The sequence below is a fragment of the Nuphar pumila genome, chromosome 11, assembly GCF_984573655.1.
Source record: "Nuphar pumila chromosome 11, dmNupPumi1.hap1.1, whole genome shotgun sequence".
NCBI classification, from domain to species: Eukaryota; Viridiplantae; Streptophyta; class Magnoliopsida; order Nymphaeales; family Nymphaeaceae; genus Nuphar; species Nuphar pumila.
Window position 1 is genome coordinate 103,719,574 of NC_143259.1, and position 15,788 is coordinate 103,735,361.

Sequence of the window (15,788 nt, forward strand, 5' to 3'; positions counted from 1 at the left end):
TTAACGTGAATGTCAGCTATCTTGCCTGGACCTCATGGCAACTAGACTCTGGCCATTTCACACATTAAGGCTCTGTTTAAGAGCATTTTTTTATGACAAAAGAACCCTCACCAAGAACCAGGTCACTTAATGAGGCTGCCTCCCTGCAATGTAAAACTCCAGATTGAGGACATGACCACCCAAGCCTTCGTGCCCCAGCTGTGTTAAAGAAACAGCACCAGCCATGTGGCAGTGAATAGGAGCTGTATTGTGGCTTACCCCGTGTTCTCATGCTCTCTGCTGTTTGGGAGCTGCGGTGCTCCCAAAACACTGCATTGGGAATGGACTTGGCAGCCCCAACATCACATTTCAAGAACATTCATCAAAGGATGCTTTTGGCAACTCCATCCTCAGACGCCACATTTTGGCAAGACCATATTTTAGCAGCACATGGACATGGTATTTCAGTCTCAGTGCAAGGCTCTCAAACAGAGCCTAAATCCACAAAAAACGCTGCAAATTTCTGTCCAGACCCAGTCTGAGATTAGTGAAATCAGAAAACAAAACACTGTCAAACGACAACCAACAACATCAAAAAGCTTCATTGACAAAGTTTTAGTCAAAACCTTTTCTCATGAAAATCCTCCATACCCGCTTTTATCAGTAGATTCAGTACAAATTTGCATCTTATGAGCTCAGAGAACAAATGCTAACTCGAGAACCCGTACCGAGGTTTGACAAGTCTCACAGTGGGTACATGAGATGAGGAGAAAACAATGCAATTGCAAGAGATGACAATCAAATCTTAAAACTGGAAAGGTGCCAGGACCACAGTTCCTAGAATGCTGATCCAGAACCCTTTGTTCTACCAGTCAGAAGATCCTTTGCCTCGTTTATCTTAGAAGCCAAATAATGGCTTCCACCGCTATCCGGGTGATTAGCAACCATCACTCTTTTGTGTGCCTCTTTAATCTTCTCAACTGTAGCATGTTCCCTGCAGAGCAATGTTGGAGACACTCAGCTCAACAATAACATGAATGAGGCAATAAAGGAAAAGGTTATCCAGCAATTGATCACTACCTCACTCCAAGGATCATAGCAGCTTCTCTTCTGTTCATCTCTTTCTGAAAACCACCTTCATAGAATCGTCGAATGCGAGGAACAGTGGGCCGTGTTTTGAAAGCATTCCAAGCTTGGATCAAATACCTACCACCCAGAGCAGCTGCCGCCACTGACAATCCAGCAACTAGGGGAGTTGCCTAACATAAAAAATTTCATTGATCAAAATTCATACAAAAAAAAACTAGGCATAGTTGCTAAAACCATTGAAGCACAAAAATAATGATTAACTTAAGCTTAAGCCATAATAGGATCAAGTGTGGTACTTAAAAGGAATAAATGAACTAGTTTCATCCCATCTAAGTGGCAATGTACTAATAGTAAATGCAATAATCTTGAATAATTTAAAAAAAAACATCTGCCATTTACCTATATCTGCCTAATTTCTCAATTATCATGTTTAACTGCATTCTAATACATGTTAAAACCCTACTTGAAGCATCAAATAGTTTTTCCCCTCATCAACAAATTACTAATGCTGCTTCTTATTTTTTAATTGAAAATCAAAGAGACTTGTTATTTTTTTTGGACTAAACCGTGGTCAACTGAAAGGTGACCAGGCCTGCCTGTCTTTCTATGAGGGAGAAACACAAGCATTTAAATGCAACAATAAGCTTAACCAATCAAAAATAAACAGGTAGGGATGAAAATGGGTCATGAGCCAGTAAGGGATTGGTGTGCATTCTCATCCATATGAGATGGTGAATAGAAAATAGACTGGTACACTTGGTGCACATAGGACAATCAATATCTACTTACATATCCAACTAGTTCAAGCCATATCCAATCCATCCATATATGCAGACGTACATGGTCAAATAAAAATGTAGCGAGTCTAGCGACTTTCACTAGTAATTCCAAGAAACATATCCAGATTCCATAGCGAGTTCCAGCCAGGTAGTACTGCATCCACAATTCTACCCACTCTTTATATGGACGTTAGTGTAATGCTACAAAAAGCATTGACATCTTCTACATGGTTGCCATATATAGTTGTAGTTTAACCACATTTGCAGAGTGTATATTAACCACAGCCGTGAAGCTATGAGTTCCAATAGTGGCACAAGTCACTATGGTCAGTTGATACACACTGAGAATGACTGGTTGACCATGCTATACACGAGGAGAAATAAAAACATGTAAATTCATGCAGCAGATACCATTGCAACTGGTCAATAAAAAAGCTGGGGGAAGCTTTCATGCGAGTAAGAAACCACCATTTATGTGAAACTAAAAAGGATAAACTTGGGAACAGTGAAACCCCGACCAAAATCTAAAAGAAAAAATCATAATCATAATAAGGTTGTACACACCAGAAAATGTTTTGGCTTCCCTTATTCATGTTCTAAAGATTGCATCAAGAAGAGTCCCAAGATTTCTCTTACGATGTTGATAAAGTATTCAGTTAAGCATCTTCTCTGAATGGTAATCATTGAACACAAAGTTTAGCCATAGTTTGGTACTTGATGGAGACAAAATCTGGCCTAGTATTGCAAAATTTACATAGAATTCAGAGAAAATAACTACCTATCAATTGTTGCTCTTTGTGTCAAGACTCTCCTAAGATATATATTCACCAACTATGTCCACTGCATATCTAGACTATAACCATAGCTGTGACAACTTATTGGTTATCTCCATCCTCTCTGATTAAGTACAAAACCTAAATCAACTCTACTCTCAAACATGATTGGACCAACCTCATGCAAAAGGAGCTATGTAGTTAGGATACAACATAAGAAATTGTTAGGGCCAGTAAATTTAAAGGGTAATTTACATATAGGCACCCAACTAATGACAAATTTATGTTTAGCTATGTCACATGGGTGCGGGTGCGGGTGCGGGTGCGGGTGCGGGTGCGGGTGCGGGTGCGGGTGCGGGTGCGGGTGCGGGTGCGGGTGCGGGTGCGGGTGCGGGTGCGGGTGCGGGTGCAGGGGTGCGGCAAAAAAAATAAATAAATAAATATAATTTTTAAGTTTTATCAGTTAACAACATTATCAGTTTCATAGTCTGAATTAGTTCATACTTACATATGCATGGCTTAATCTTTGAGACAAGCATATGTGTAAAGCCATCGTTAAAAAAAAAAAATCGAACACGTGTCGGACACGTGCCGATGTTGGTCTGCCGTATCGAGCCCGGATCCAAGCCCGAGCCCGACCCGAGTTTCAGATTGTTCGCCTACATCTTTTAAAAGACGCAGGCTGAGAGGCGAAAGGCAAAACCCTCGCCCCTTTTCTCTCCTCTCGCTCGCCCGTCTCCGTCCCCTTCGTTGTTGACTTCGGCGATCGAATCGCTGGTGACCCCCGTGCTCCGGCAATCACCGCTGCCACCACCCCAGTTCGGCGGCCCCCCTACAAGACCCTCCGAAACCCCGAGCTCTCTTTCCCTCTCTCTGTTGTCTGCAATCACAACCGTCGGCGATCCTCCGGGACTGCCTCTCTTTCCCTCTGCCTCCCGTACTCTCTCAACCTCGCTGGGTTCTCCGGCACCACCGTTGGCCCCCTTTGCTGAGATCCTGGACGATCGCCTGACACCTCGCGTCGCCTCCTTTTTGCCACTGTCAAACCCCCCGACGACCCCGCCTGGGCCGTTCCTTGCCACCGGTGTCCTTGGGTTCCCCCTTCGCCGGTGAATCTATAGGTATATTGCCTCTTCTCTCTACCTTCTTCTACTTCGACCTCTTCTATTTTCTCGGTCAAGCGGCAGGATCGCCGCCCGCTTTGTGCCGTCAGGCCAACAGGGTCGGGTTGACCGCACCCAAGGTCGGGTTGACCGCACCGGGTGCCGCACGCGCACCCGCATCGCGTCACGTCAATGCGGTTGCGGCACCTGGTTGGCCAAATCCCTGTGACATAGATGTTTAGCTTTCTCATATTTCAAATATATAAGTTAAGCACCTACCTTTTCAAGACATTGCTCAGGTGACCACCTGAGTTACTTTTTATATTTCCCGACTCCAAACAAATGGGCAAGGGCTCATAGCAACCAAAATTTTTGTACACAATCAGTGTTGTTAAAAATGCACCTCACGGCGCAAAAGACATGCCTCATTAAATCGAGTCAAATTTGACCATTATTTGGGGTTGAACAAGACCCTAATTATGGTCAGGCATCTCGTCTCTCACTCTCCCTCTCTCTAGCCTCTAGACTGTCCTCTTCTCTCTCGCCTCTCGGACTCTCCCTCTCTCTATCTACATCTTGTCTCTCCCTCTCTTTGCATATCGCCTCTCGCCTCTCCTTCTCTTTGCATCTTCTCTCTCGCCTCTCGACTATCCCTCTGTCTCGTGTCAGGTCTCTAAGAAGAAGCTCACAGCAGGTACTCTCTCTCTCTCTCTCTCTCCTTCTTCTTCTTCTTCTCTCATGTTTTTAAGCTCTTTCACTCCATTATTTCCCCATCTTCTCCCCCCCTCTTCTTCCTTTCCTTTATTCTTTTTCTCCCTCTTCATTTTTCTCTTCTCCTTCTTCCTCCGCCTCTTCTTCCCCGATTGTTTCTTCCTCTTCTCCCATGTTCTTCCTCCCTTCTTCTCGCATGTTCATCTTTTTCTCCCATGTTCTTCCTCCCTCTCACTTGCCTCCTCCCTCTTCTTTTGATTGTTATTTGTATGTTTTTATTTTTTTGAATTTTTATTAGTTGATTTTTTTTTCTGTGAAAACATGCATAGTTAATTTTGTTAATTAACTTTTTCTATAAAAGCCCGAAAGCATATTAATTTTGTTGATATATGTATAGTTATTGTGCTTCTGCGATTTTTTTTGTGAAAGGCCGAATTCATATTTTGTTGATTATACTGACATGTTATGAGTAATTGAATATGTATGTATATACAGGTATATATATATGTAATTATGTATATTCTGCAATATAATCTGAATTTTTATTTTTCAATGAGCATAGTTAATTTTGTTGATTATTGAATGCTCGTATTTTATTTCTTAGATACTTACATAGATCAAGTTGTTGCATTAATGTTACTTTTACATGTTAATCTCATATTTTTCGGTATTTATTTGAGATTTTTTATTTCTTATTAGTTATTTCATCAATAAAGCATTTCTTTTATTTATTTGCATTTATAGATATTTTTAAAGGGGTTTTTTAAGTTTTTTTTTTATTTAGGCTTACGCTTTACGCCTCACTTCAGTTTTTGGTGGAGTGCTACGCTACGCCTCAACGCTTTTCACAACATTGTATACAATAAAATGGGACTGGAATATCATGAACTGTTATATAACAGTACGTAGGACTCACAGTGTTTCATGTTTGATTAGGATGAAACCTGGCATAACCACTTAACAAGTTCTCATAACAATTTTCTAAGTGCCTGAATAAGAATGAATGTCCACACAACAAACTCTTCAAAGATCTAGCATTCCCAAAAATTGTCAGCCTGATGCCTCCGCTTCAAGTTTAGCACACCCTTTGTGTACATATGCACATAAAGTATATATGTATGTATGTGATATGTAAAATCTGTAATTGCGAAGCTTACCATTGGATCTAATCTTTCTTCAAAATTAATAGACAGGGCAGAGTAATCAAGCTTTATCTTTACTCTGGCATGAAAGAAAAATGCAAGGTAAGTGAACTAATATATCAAATATCCAAGAATATCCAGGAATGTGTTATAGAAACAAAAATAATTCAAACAATAACAGCCTTACCATCAGTTGCAATGTCAAATCTGTCTTAGAGATTACAATTCTAAGTTTCAACAAATTCAGCAGTGGAGAAAGCAAATCAATGGATGGTGAAAAAAAAGACCAGCAATATCCAACAACTGACTTCTAAAGACTCAACCAAGCTTAGTTATCAAAAGTGCTAATTGGTGCCTAGGCGGACAACCCCAAAAAAAACTAGTTGGGGCCTAGGCGGGACTAGTCGGCCTGGGCGGCAGCAACAAAACAAAATATCAAGAAAAGCATAAACATTACAATAAATAGTTAAATTTAGTAACAAAGGTATGATTATAATTATGAATTAAGAATGTGTGTAATTCAGCATAAAATATCATAAAATTGCATAGCATTGAACATAAAGCATATATATATATATATATATATAAACATGGGCATACATGTAAAGAACAAAAATAAAACAGAAGGAAAAAAGGAAGAAAAGAAAGAAAAGAAGGAAAAAAAGGAAGAAAAGAGAAAGAAGAAAAGGAAGGAAAAAAGAGTGGAGGGGCGTCAGGAGAAAGAAGAAAAAAAATAAGGAAATTTCAAAAGAGAAAAAGGAAAAAATGAAAGAAAAAGACAAGGAAGAAGAGGAAGAGGTGGAAAAAAAGGTGGAGGGGGCAAAAGGAGGAAGAAGGAGAAGATAAAAAGAAAAAAATAAGAAGGTAAAAAGGAAAAAGGACAAAAGAAGGAAAAAGAAAGAAAGAACAAGAAGAAAATGGATAAAAGAAAAGGGTTTGGGGCAGGAAGAAGAAGAACAAAAAGAAAAAAAGAACAAAAAGGTAATGACAAACATGTCTCCACTGCCTAAGAAGAAAAACAGGGCCTTACCACCTAAACCCATAAGTCTAGGTGGTAGCCCTGCACCCAGCGCACCTAGGAACCACTTTTGACAACTAAACAACCAAGTTTAGGCATACGCATTCAACAAAAAGTGACAAACCATTAAAAAACTATCATTTGTTATTAATACATTAATATCTTGATGAATCAATTATCACTAGCAACCTATGTCACAGGGATTCGGCTAACCAGGTGCCGCACCCGCATCGACGAGACACAGGTGCGTGTGAGGGTGCAGCACCTGGTGCAGTCAACCCGATATGTAAAAGAAAAAAGAAAACCCCATCGAGGGAGGCTCGCCTGAAGAAGAAGACAACGAGGAAAGAGAGAGGCGAGAGAGAGCTCACCTGAAAGGGGGCCGGAGGTCGCATCGCTGGCACAGGAAGGACCGGCGTCGAGTGGCCGGAAATCCAAGGTTCGCTGGACATGGGGCTTGCCGGCGTCAGGTGGCCGGAAAACGAACGGGAGAGAGGGAGCCTGCAGCAGGGGGAGAAGGCGAGCGAGGAGAGAGAGTGAGCAGCGTGGGGAGGGTTTCTCGAATAGAAACCCTACCATGCGTGCTTATTTAAAGCACGCAGTGTATGTTTTATCGGGTTTGGATCCGGATCGGATCCAAATCATACCCGGATCCGATTTTTTTTTTGCCGCACCCCTGCACCCATGTTTTTTTAAAGTGCCGCATCCCCACACCTGCACCCATGTGACATAGGTAGCAACAACATTAACCAACTTAGACAAGGATGTTCGCATATGCCAACACAAACAACATGAAACAAGAATACTAAAAATAAAAGAAAATCACTCACTATTTTTCAACTAAGCTAAATGCCATATCAAAGATAGGTCTATGAGAAGGACCCCAAAGAAACCATGAGACCTCATAACTTCTATGCAAATCTAGTTAATATAGAAGGCATTGCTTTCAGAAAAAAAAAATGGAAGTCTCTAAATCTTTTTGAGATAGTGAAGAAGTTAACAAATGGCAAGAACAGAAAATTCTGAGAACGCAACACTAGCCTCACAAGAGTCATACAAAATAGCTACATTAGCAGGTAGTATGTGGTGGAACTTTAAATAATTGGTTGTGGATCCAATAACGTAACTCGAATACAAAACGCTGCAAGATACACATCTTTTGAATATTATCAAAAGTAATTGACTGAAAAAGCTCAAAATATAGATAGTAAATTACTGAATCAAGGAAAACTATTGAAGTAACAATGGACTCAAAATTTATAATAGTGACTGCATGGTCAAGTCAACCATCATCAGAATAAACCATTGAAGGCAATATAAACTATCATGAACAGGCCAATGGAGCTCAAATGGGTTGAAAGTCATCAAAAACCAATCCCAGCCTTCTGTGCTTGTAGGTATTCCACATACATTAACTCCTTCACTTAGTGGTATAGATTAACATGTGATATACTGATTTTCCGCTACATTATCAACTCAATCAATGATCAAACTCATACATCAATGATCTATGAAAAGCTGCTGAGCACAAGAATCACTCTCTGATTAGCTTTCAATAATGTATTATCATTCATTTCATTCAAATTATGATGATGAATTGATATGTGACATCCAACAATCAACATGGGTTTTGTAATGAAATGGTGGCCTAAATGCTTCATATCCAATTTCGGTCTGACATCCAACAATCAACTCGAATTTCGGTCTCAAACCGTTTATAAATTGATAAAAATGCTTCATATCAAGTTGTTTTTTACGGAGCTCAATGTCTTCAGGACAATGCCATTTCGGCTCTAAAAGAGTCAATTCTTCCCAAAGTTCGGACAACTCATTGTAATATTCTCGAATGGTTTTATCTTTTTGAGTCATTGTCCGAACTTTGTCTTGTAAATTGCACACATGTGCAATATCTTTAAGGGAATACATATTTTTGAGGTATTCCCAAGCCTTATCGACATACTCGAACTTAGCAAGGCTAGAGCATTTTTTAATGTCTACGCTATTAATTAGCCATGACATAATTTTTGCATGCTCTATCCTCCACTCTTTTTATTTCTTTTCATAAATTTCTAAAGCCTTACTCTTCTCCCCTTCTGTTAGAGGAACTTCTTTATCACCCTCTTTTTTAGTGAGAGATAGTTTAGGTTCTGAATCGGAACCATCCAGTATACCCCATAACCCTTTTCCCCAAATGTGGTGCTTCATAATCGAAGCCCACATCACATAATTTGTATCATTTAGCTTCATGGGTATGATGATGATTTTATTATTATCATTCATCTTTTACAAGACTGAAATAATAGAAAGAGAGAATAAGAGATAAGAGGCAAAGAGAGTGATGAATAATACAAACTTTTGTAGCAAGCGTTACTTCAATAGCCTCTTTCTTCAAACGAACCTTCTTGAGTCAAGAACAAGGTGATGAAACACCTTTTGCAAGTGAGGTACGGAAAACGAGGCAGAAGCTTTTTACGATCTAAGATCTCCACAGCTTTGATACCATGTAATAAAATGGTGGCCTTCCACACAAGCACTTGAATCCACCACAAGAATGTTTAAAAAGACACTTCAAGTAAAACCCATAAAGGGTATAAAAGGAAAACGCAATAATGAAATAAAAATATCTTTATTAATAACAAGAATGGTTAAGAAGCATTTTGGATGATTTACATGGAAGGGGTTCACCCCTATTTATACAAAGAAGAACAAGTGGGGAGAGCTCATTTGGAGCTCTCCCAAGAAAGAGACGTTGGACTAGAGTAGTCCAACGGCTCTTATTAGAGCTGTTGGATTGTCGGTTTAAGATCACCTGGTCAATTTACTTTCAAAAAAAGAAAGATCACCTGGTCAATCGCTGACTTACAATTTTAACAACTTCCCACGTTTTATCATAATCATTTACTGTGTAACTTAAGCTGAACAAATTTTCAATAGTTTCTAAGGAGATTGCCACAGATTATTATGCAGCCTAGCTAATTTTACTTCAGTGTATTAAGCATCATTACCCACCTGTTAATCTGCACCTACTTTAGCCAGAGTTTCCCTAGTAGAGGTTGGCAACACAGCAGCCATGCAGATAAACATAATAAGTACATGTATACATTAATGCGCTATTGAGATAGTGCCGGCTGTGCTAAAGTTCCAGCCTTCCAGGCATCCTAGCTACCTTTTGGATATGTGATGGCACCCTCAATAAATTTTAGATCCATGTTCCAAAATGTATAAGAAGCAACATAGCAAACACCATGCATCATTGCATGATTTTAATGGATGTGCTTCTCAAATGAAGAGATGATTTTCCAGCATACAAATGGCACAGAGTATAAAACTGAAGTCCAAATGATTTTGCTCACCTGTTTTATACTGGCACCGAATATAAAACTGAAGTCCAAAAGATTTTGCTCAACCGTTTTATACTACAAAAGGTCAATTAACTATACAGGAGTCACAAGATTTATGATATACAAAGAGGAGGCCCATGAAAATGAGGCTAGTGAGCAAGAAGTAAGTGAGAATGAGATTTTTCATCTGATCTACCCAATCACAGAAAGTAAAGTAGACCAAAGGAAGATACTCCAAGAAACATGGAAGTGATAAATATGGAAAGGTACCTATATAAATAATGTGCTAAAATACCATCATTTGTACATGGCTTCATTTTTTGAACCGGTGTTGTAAGTATCACACTGTATCGTACAATATGGTATGATATGTATAGTTACTTTCTAAAAAATTGATACGATACATACTTGTATCATGATACGAGTGTGTACCGTACCTGTAACAGGTGTACCATACGATACACCCCAGTATCGCACTGTATCGTACGAACACAAGTGTGGAGCACTTTAAAAAGGTCGGAAGTTGTCTTTTTTCATTTTGGGTTTTAAAGACCTCTTGAGGGCCGAATTCCTCATTTGTGTAGAGGCCATTAGAGGGGAACCCACACACCCTAAGAGTCATGAGAGCGATTTGGGGGTTGATTTGTACGCAAGGGAGAGGGATTTTACGATTTTCTCAAGAGTGCATTTTCACTATTTTTCACTCAAGAAAGCAAGTTAAGGTAAAAAATCCATATTTTTGGCTTCTTATTGAGTTTTTTTTTTTGGAAAATAACATCAGAGGATCTGGCATGGCAATGGGGCCACTCAAGTAATGAGTGAAAACTGATTAAAAATCAAATGCAACTATTGTCAAAATACTTCTTTGGGTGGTATCTCTCGGTTGAAGCATCATTTAACCGAGACACATCTTAATGTTGCTGCATGCACGTCAAGAAAATTGTCGGATGTTGTGAAATAGCAATGCCAGCAATTACTTGATGGTCTGAGAATTAAGCGACAAGAAAGAAAGATGAATGAGGCAGAAATTGGATATATAAAGCTTTGAGAGATGTGTATGACGAAGATAAGCAAACTACTTCTGATTCTACAGCCCCTAGCATAAGATCAGAAGTACGAAGTTCTGCAACGAAGGAGAAAGGTGAAAGGTATGGTTGGTGTCAGTAGTAGAAACGTCGTTGGCACAGAAAGAAGAGGAGGCGGAAGTTTTTTTAGAGAAGGTAGAGCTAGAGGCTCTATTAGAAGCTTTTTGTCTCCTAAAACTACCCCTGGGCCGCAACCTGACATTCGTACTACTATGACTCTTGAACATTCAGTCGAGCAAGCAAATGTCACGGTTGGAAGATGGTTCTATAATGACTGCATTCCTTTCAATGCAAAAAATTCTTTTAATTTTCAAGTCATGGCAGACGCCATAACCAACATCAAGCCTAGATATAAAATGTCTTCATATCATGCTTTGAGAGAAAAAGTTTTATATACTAACGTGAAAAAAGTAAAAGCATATTGTGATGAGATAAAGCAGTCATGGAGAGAAACTAAGTGTAGCATCATGGTAGATGGGTGGATATATTGAAATTCAAGAACCTTGATAAATTTCTTTGTTTATTGCTCCAAAAGAACTATGTTTTTTAAATCAATTGATTTGTCTGATACGCTAAAAATAACAGATGTATTGCTCAGAGTTTTTTATCTGATCGTAGAAGAGGTTTAACCTCAAAATATTATGCAATTTATTACTGATAATGTAGCAAATTATAGGATAGCAGGTAAAGAATTGACAAAAAAATTTGGGTCATTGTTGCCCATTGCATGAACCTCATGCTTGAAGACATCGGTAATATGGATGAGATAAAGCAAACAGTTGAATGCTGCCAAGAAATTACTAAATTTATTTTCAATCATACATGGGTTTTAAGCCTATTGAGAAAGTACATTGGTGGGGGCGAGTTGATTCATAGTATAGTTACTAAATTTGCTACGAATTTTTTGATAGTGCAAAGTCTAGTAAAGAATAGTTGCACTAAAACAATTGTTTTCATAAGATGTGGAATGCATATCCCCATGCACAAAAAAAAAACACAGAGAAATTGTAGATATTGTATTCAAAAGTGAATTCTGGGATTCATGTGTGAAGTTAATGAGAATAAACCTCATGCTTGAGGACATCGACAACATGGATGAGATAAAACAGACAGTTGAATGCTGCCAAGAAATTACTAAATTTATTTACAATCATGCATGGGTTTTAAGCCTACCGAAGTACATTGGTGGTGCTGAGTTGATTCATAGTGTGGTTACTAAATTTGCTACAGATTTTTTGACAATAAAAAGTCTAATAGAGAATAGAGCTACAGTAAAAAATTTGTTTTCATCAGATGAGTGGAATGCATATCCCCATGCACAAAAAAGAAAGCCCAGAAAAATTATAGATATTATATTCAAAAGTGAATTATAGGATTCATGTGTGAAGTTGTCGAGAATAACTATACATTTGGTAAAGGTGCTTCGATTGGTTGACACTGAAGACCAACTATAGGTTATCTCTATGAGGCCATGGATAAGACAAAAGATGTCATTAAAGATAATTTGAAGAGGAAGAAAAAATTATACATACCTATGTGGAACATCATTGATTATATATGAACTTGGTAACTTCATCAACCTTTTCATGTTGCATCATATTATTTAAATCCTACATTTAGATAGTCCCCTACGTTTAAAATAGATAGGGAAGTCAACAAGAGACTTTTGGATTGCATCAAAAGGTTGAACCCTGAGTATAACATTCAAGATTAAATTCATAGGGAAATGAAAACTTATGATAATGAACAGTATGATATGGGGGGACTTGCAGTAGTTTGAAACCATTGTGTCCAGGTAATTTATTTTGTTTGTTTTAATTTTAATTTCATATTGTTATTTAGTTACGATGTTTTGTATGATTGTATATGTTATAGTCTTATTAATTTCTCATTTTCTTGTTTTTTCTAGACATGTAGTAGGCCAGGTCTGAAAGTAATGTTCTAAATTTGAGAGTTTTTGTGATTCGCATTCTTAGTCAAATGTGCAGTGCAAGTGGATGCGAGAGAAACTAGAGTGTCCTTGAGCAAATTCATACAAAAAAAATAGATTGAAGCACAAAAGGCTCAATGACCTTGTCTACATTCGCTACAACTTATGACTGAGGCAGAGGTATATAAAATTATAAAGTTTATTTGTCATTTTCATGTATTTATTTTAAAAAATTTATATCATTCAAAACTCAATTAATTTTAATTTTTCATATCATCTTTTTAGGCAAATCGAAAAGTTATCATCAAGGAGGCACAATGAGCAATTTGATCCCATCAGTTTGAAACATTTTGATGAATTGAATGCATGGGTTAAAGAAGAAGCAGGGAATTTTTTTAATAAAAAGGGCATTTAGTGGATCAACATGGAAGAAGCACATGAGGTAGATGATGAAGACCCCATGTATCTTGGAGACGATGTGGATGTCGAAGAAAGAGGAAAAGAACAAGAAGATACTGATGATGAAGTATAATATGTTTTAAAAAAACTTGGTTATTTAACACTTAATTGTTTATAAACTCGGTTATTTTGTTTTTGTTTATGTAATATGAAAGTATGAGTCTTGTGGCATGTTCTTAATTGCAAGATATTTAATATTTTGCATTGTTCTTATGAGATATGCATGCAATATTATCTATGATTCTATATTAATTGATGTTTGATGATGTCTTCTGCAGCTCATAAAGACATAAATGTTTCATGTGTGATTTTATGGTTGTATTTTGTGGAATTCAACGTTGTTTCATGCGCTATGATTTTTTAAAATTTTTGCTAATTTTTTCTGATATTTTTTAGATTTTTTGAAATTTTTTTATCAAAAAATTATGATATTTTACAATACGATACGGTCTTAATTTGGGCCCGACCGATACGGGTAACTATACAATACTTACAACCTTGCTTGGAACTTTAATTGGCTTTTAACATCCTTGAGATGATACTTGCTGTTCTTATGGACATGTTTTCATAATAGCATTTTTGATAGCTGGGTCTTTTATTAGTTAAGATCTTGATGCACGCAAAGCATCAAGATCCATCGCTAATTTGCACAAACTTTTGCTAGAATTCCTCTCTTAGAGCTGGAAACCCAACAGCTATGCAAAGAGACATCATTATAGCACAAAAACAACCACTTTACATCCACCAACTGTGATACATGTAGAGATATCAAGATCATCTCCAAATACATTAAAAAGAATAATTCTAGAATCTAGATAAACAGGTGGAACTATTTAGTTTGCAAACCTTGCTGGGGTTAACTCTTCTTCTTCATAGATACTCGCCATTTGGTGAGCACTGAATTCAGGGAAACAAGAGACACTAGCGTCTTGTAGATACTGCATATGCAACTATAACCACAGGAATTGGCAGAAAGAAGATTAAGCTACCAGGGCATCACTGGAAAGCAAATAGGGTTTTTGCACAAACCAACAGAATTTGTAAAATTGGCATAGCACCAAATTCAGGAAGCAAGCAATACTGAAAAGATTAATATAACCTATCCCCTAATAATAATGAATGGAGAAAGAGAATAAAATGAATTGTATAATTCGAATCATATCATAAATTTGAAAATAACACCACATTATAATTCTCTCAAATTTGTTGATAAAAATGGTTTCTTTCCATAAAATTATGTTGGTTTTGTAGGCGAAAAGAACAATCACTTTTGGCTTAGCTCGGTCCCAACTTCCCTGAGGTGCAGATTTCTCATTTTTAAGATTGCCCACATGATTCTCTTTTTTCTGATTTAAAATAGTCTATACAATTTTCATTTTGTGAACTGTACAACTACATACTTATTTAGGCAATAAACTATGGTGGTGGGTTTTTCCTTGTTGCCATTTATCCAGATTTTTTTCTCACAATTATTTCTATCTACGAATTTTCTTTTTCCTTTCTCAAAATTGTTCCTCTCTTCACTTTTCTTGTTTTTTTCATATCTATGACTTCCAATATCGACCACGCATGATGCAACAACGAAGGCATTGGAACACTGGACTTGAAAAAAAAAGGACCGTATACGTGATTTTCTTTCGCTCAACCCTCCATAACGCCACCGCCAAAAAAATATTAAAGAAAATCTATAAAAAGAACTGAAAGCACAAACACCCAAATACAGACTAACCAACCAATAAAAAAAATTAGAAGAAAAAAGGAGAAAAAAAAAACATCTATTGTTAAGCATTTATCAAGACACCAATCTAACAAAATAAGAAGAACCACAGAGAGAGAGAGAGAGTACCTTGATGTGTAGAGGGAACGCCGGTTGCAGTCTGTAGTAAATTCTTCAGAGTTTTCTGAGAGAGAGAGAGAGAGAGCTATCAATTGTTGTTCGACACCAACAAAGAAGAATAAAGCGAATTTGCTTTTTGGACAAAAGAAACCCGCTTGCGTACCGAAACCTCCAGAGTCCATGTCACATGGGTGCCGCCCGCGCAGGGTTCGGTTCAGGGCCCGTTTGCGTGACGCGGAAACATCCGATGCGTTTCCGCGGAGCCCATCGCGGCAACGCAAACTTGGGGCTCTCCTTCCGCTTATGGCTCCCTTTAAGACCCCCTCTCCCCTTTCAGCGGAAAGGTTTCCCGTTTGTGTGGTGGGGAAGGGGGTCCGATTTGCTTTCCACGGACACACTCTCCGCGGCATCCAGTGTTCTGCAGCAGGCAAACGTGCTTTAAGGGGCGTTTGTGTGCAGCGAAAGAAGACTCCGCTCAAGAGTTTCAGCGGAGTCTTCTTCCACTGAAACAGAATCGGACCCCCCAACGGGAAAGCTTTCCG

General features: G+C 38.2%; 1 protein-coding gene across 2 annotated transcripts; it reads right to left on the reverse strand.

Annotated features, from left to right (window-relative positions):
* Positions 1-558: 558 nt before the first annotated feature.
* On the reverse strand, positions 559-15,490 carry LOC149822660 (mitochondrial import inner membrane translocase subunit TIM14-3-like). 2 transcript variants are annotated; one of them, XM_089979945.1, is made up of 5 exons: positions 15,410-15,490; positions 15,256-15,310; positions 5,592-5,655; positions 1,060-1,238; positions 559-973 (listed from the first exon to the last, which is right to left on the reverse strand). In XM_089979945.1, the coding sequence occupies exons 1-5, from the start codon at positions 15,426-15,428 to the stop codon at positions 817-819; spliced, it is 474 nt and encodes a 157-aa protein (XP_089836071.1). In that variant the 5' UTR covers positions 15,429-15,490; the 3' UTR covers positions 559-816. The 2 variants fall into 2 exon arrangements, with proteins under 2 accessions (XP_089836071.1, XP_089836072.1); XM_089979946.1 differs by lacking the exons at positions 15,256-15,310; positions 15,410-15,490 and adding an exon at positions 14,256-14,311.
* Positions 15,491-15,788: the final 298 nt, after the last annotated feature.

Coding starts and splice junctions, on each gene's coding strand:
- LOC149822660 (XM_089979945.1), bottom strand. Junction 5,656..15,255: donor CGTTCCCTCTACACATCAAG/GTACTCTCTCTC, acceptor CTTTCATGCCAG/AGTAAAGATAAAGCTTGATT. Junction 974..1,059: donor GCTATGATCCTTGGAGTGAG/GTAGTGATCAAT, acceptor ATTGCTCTGCAG/GGAACATGCTACAGTTGAGA.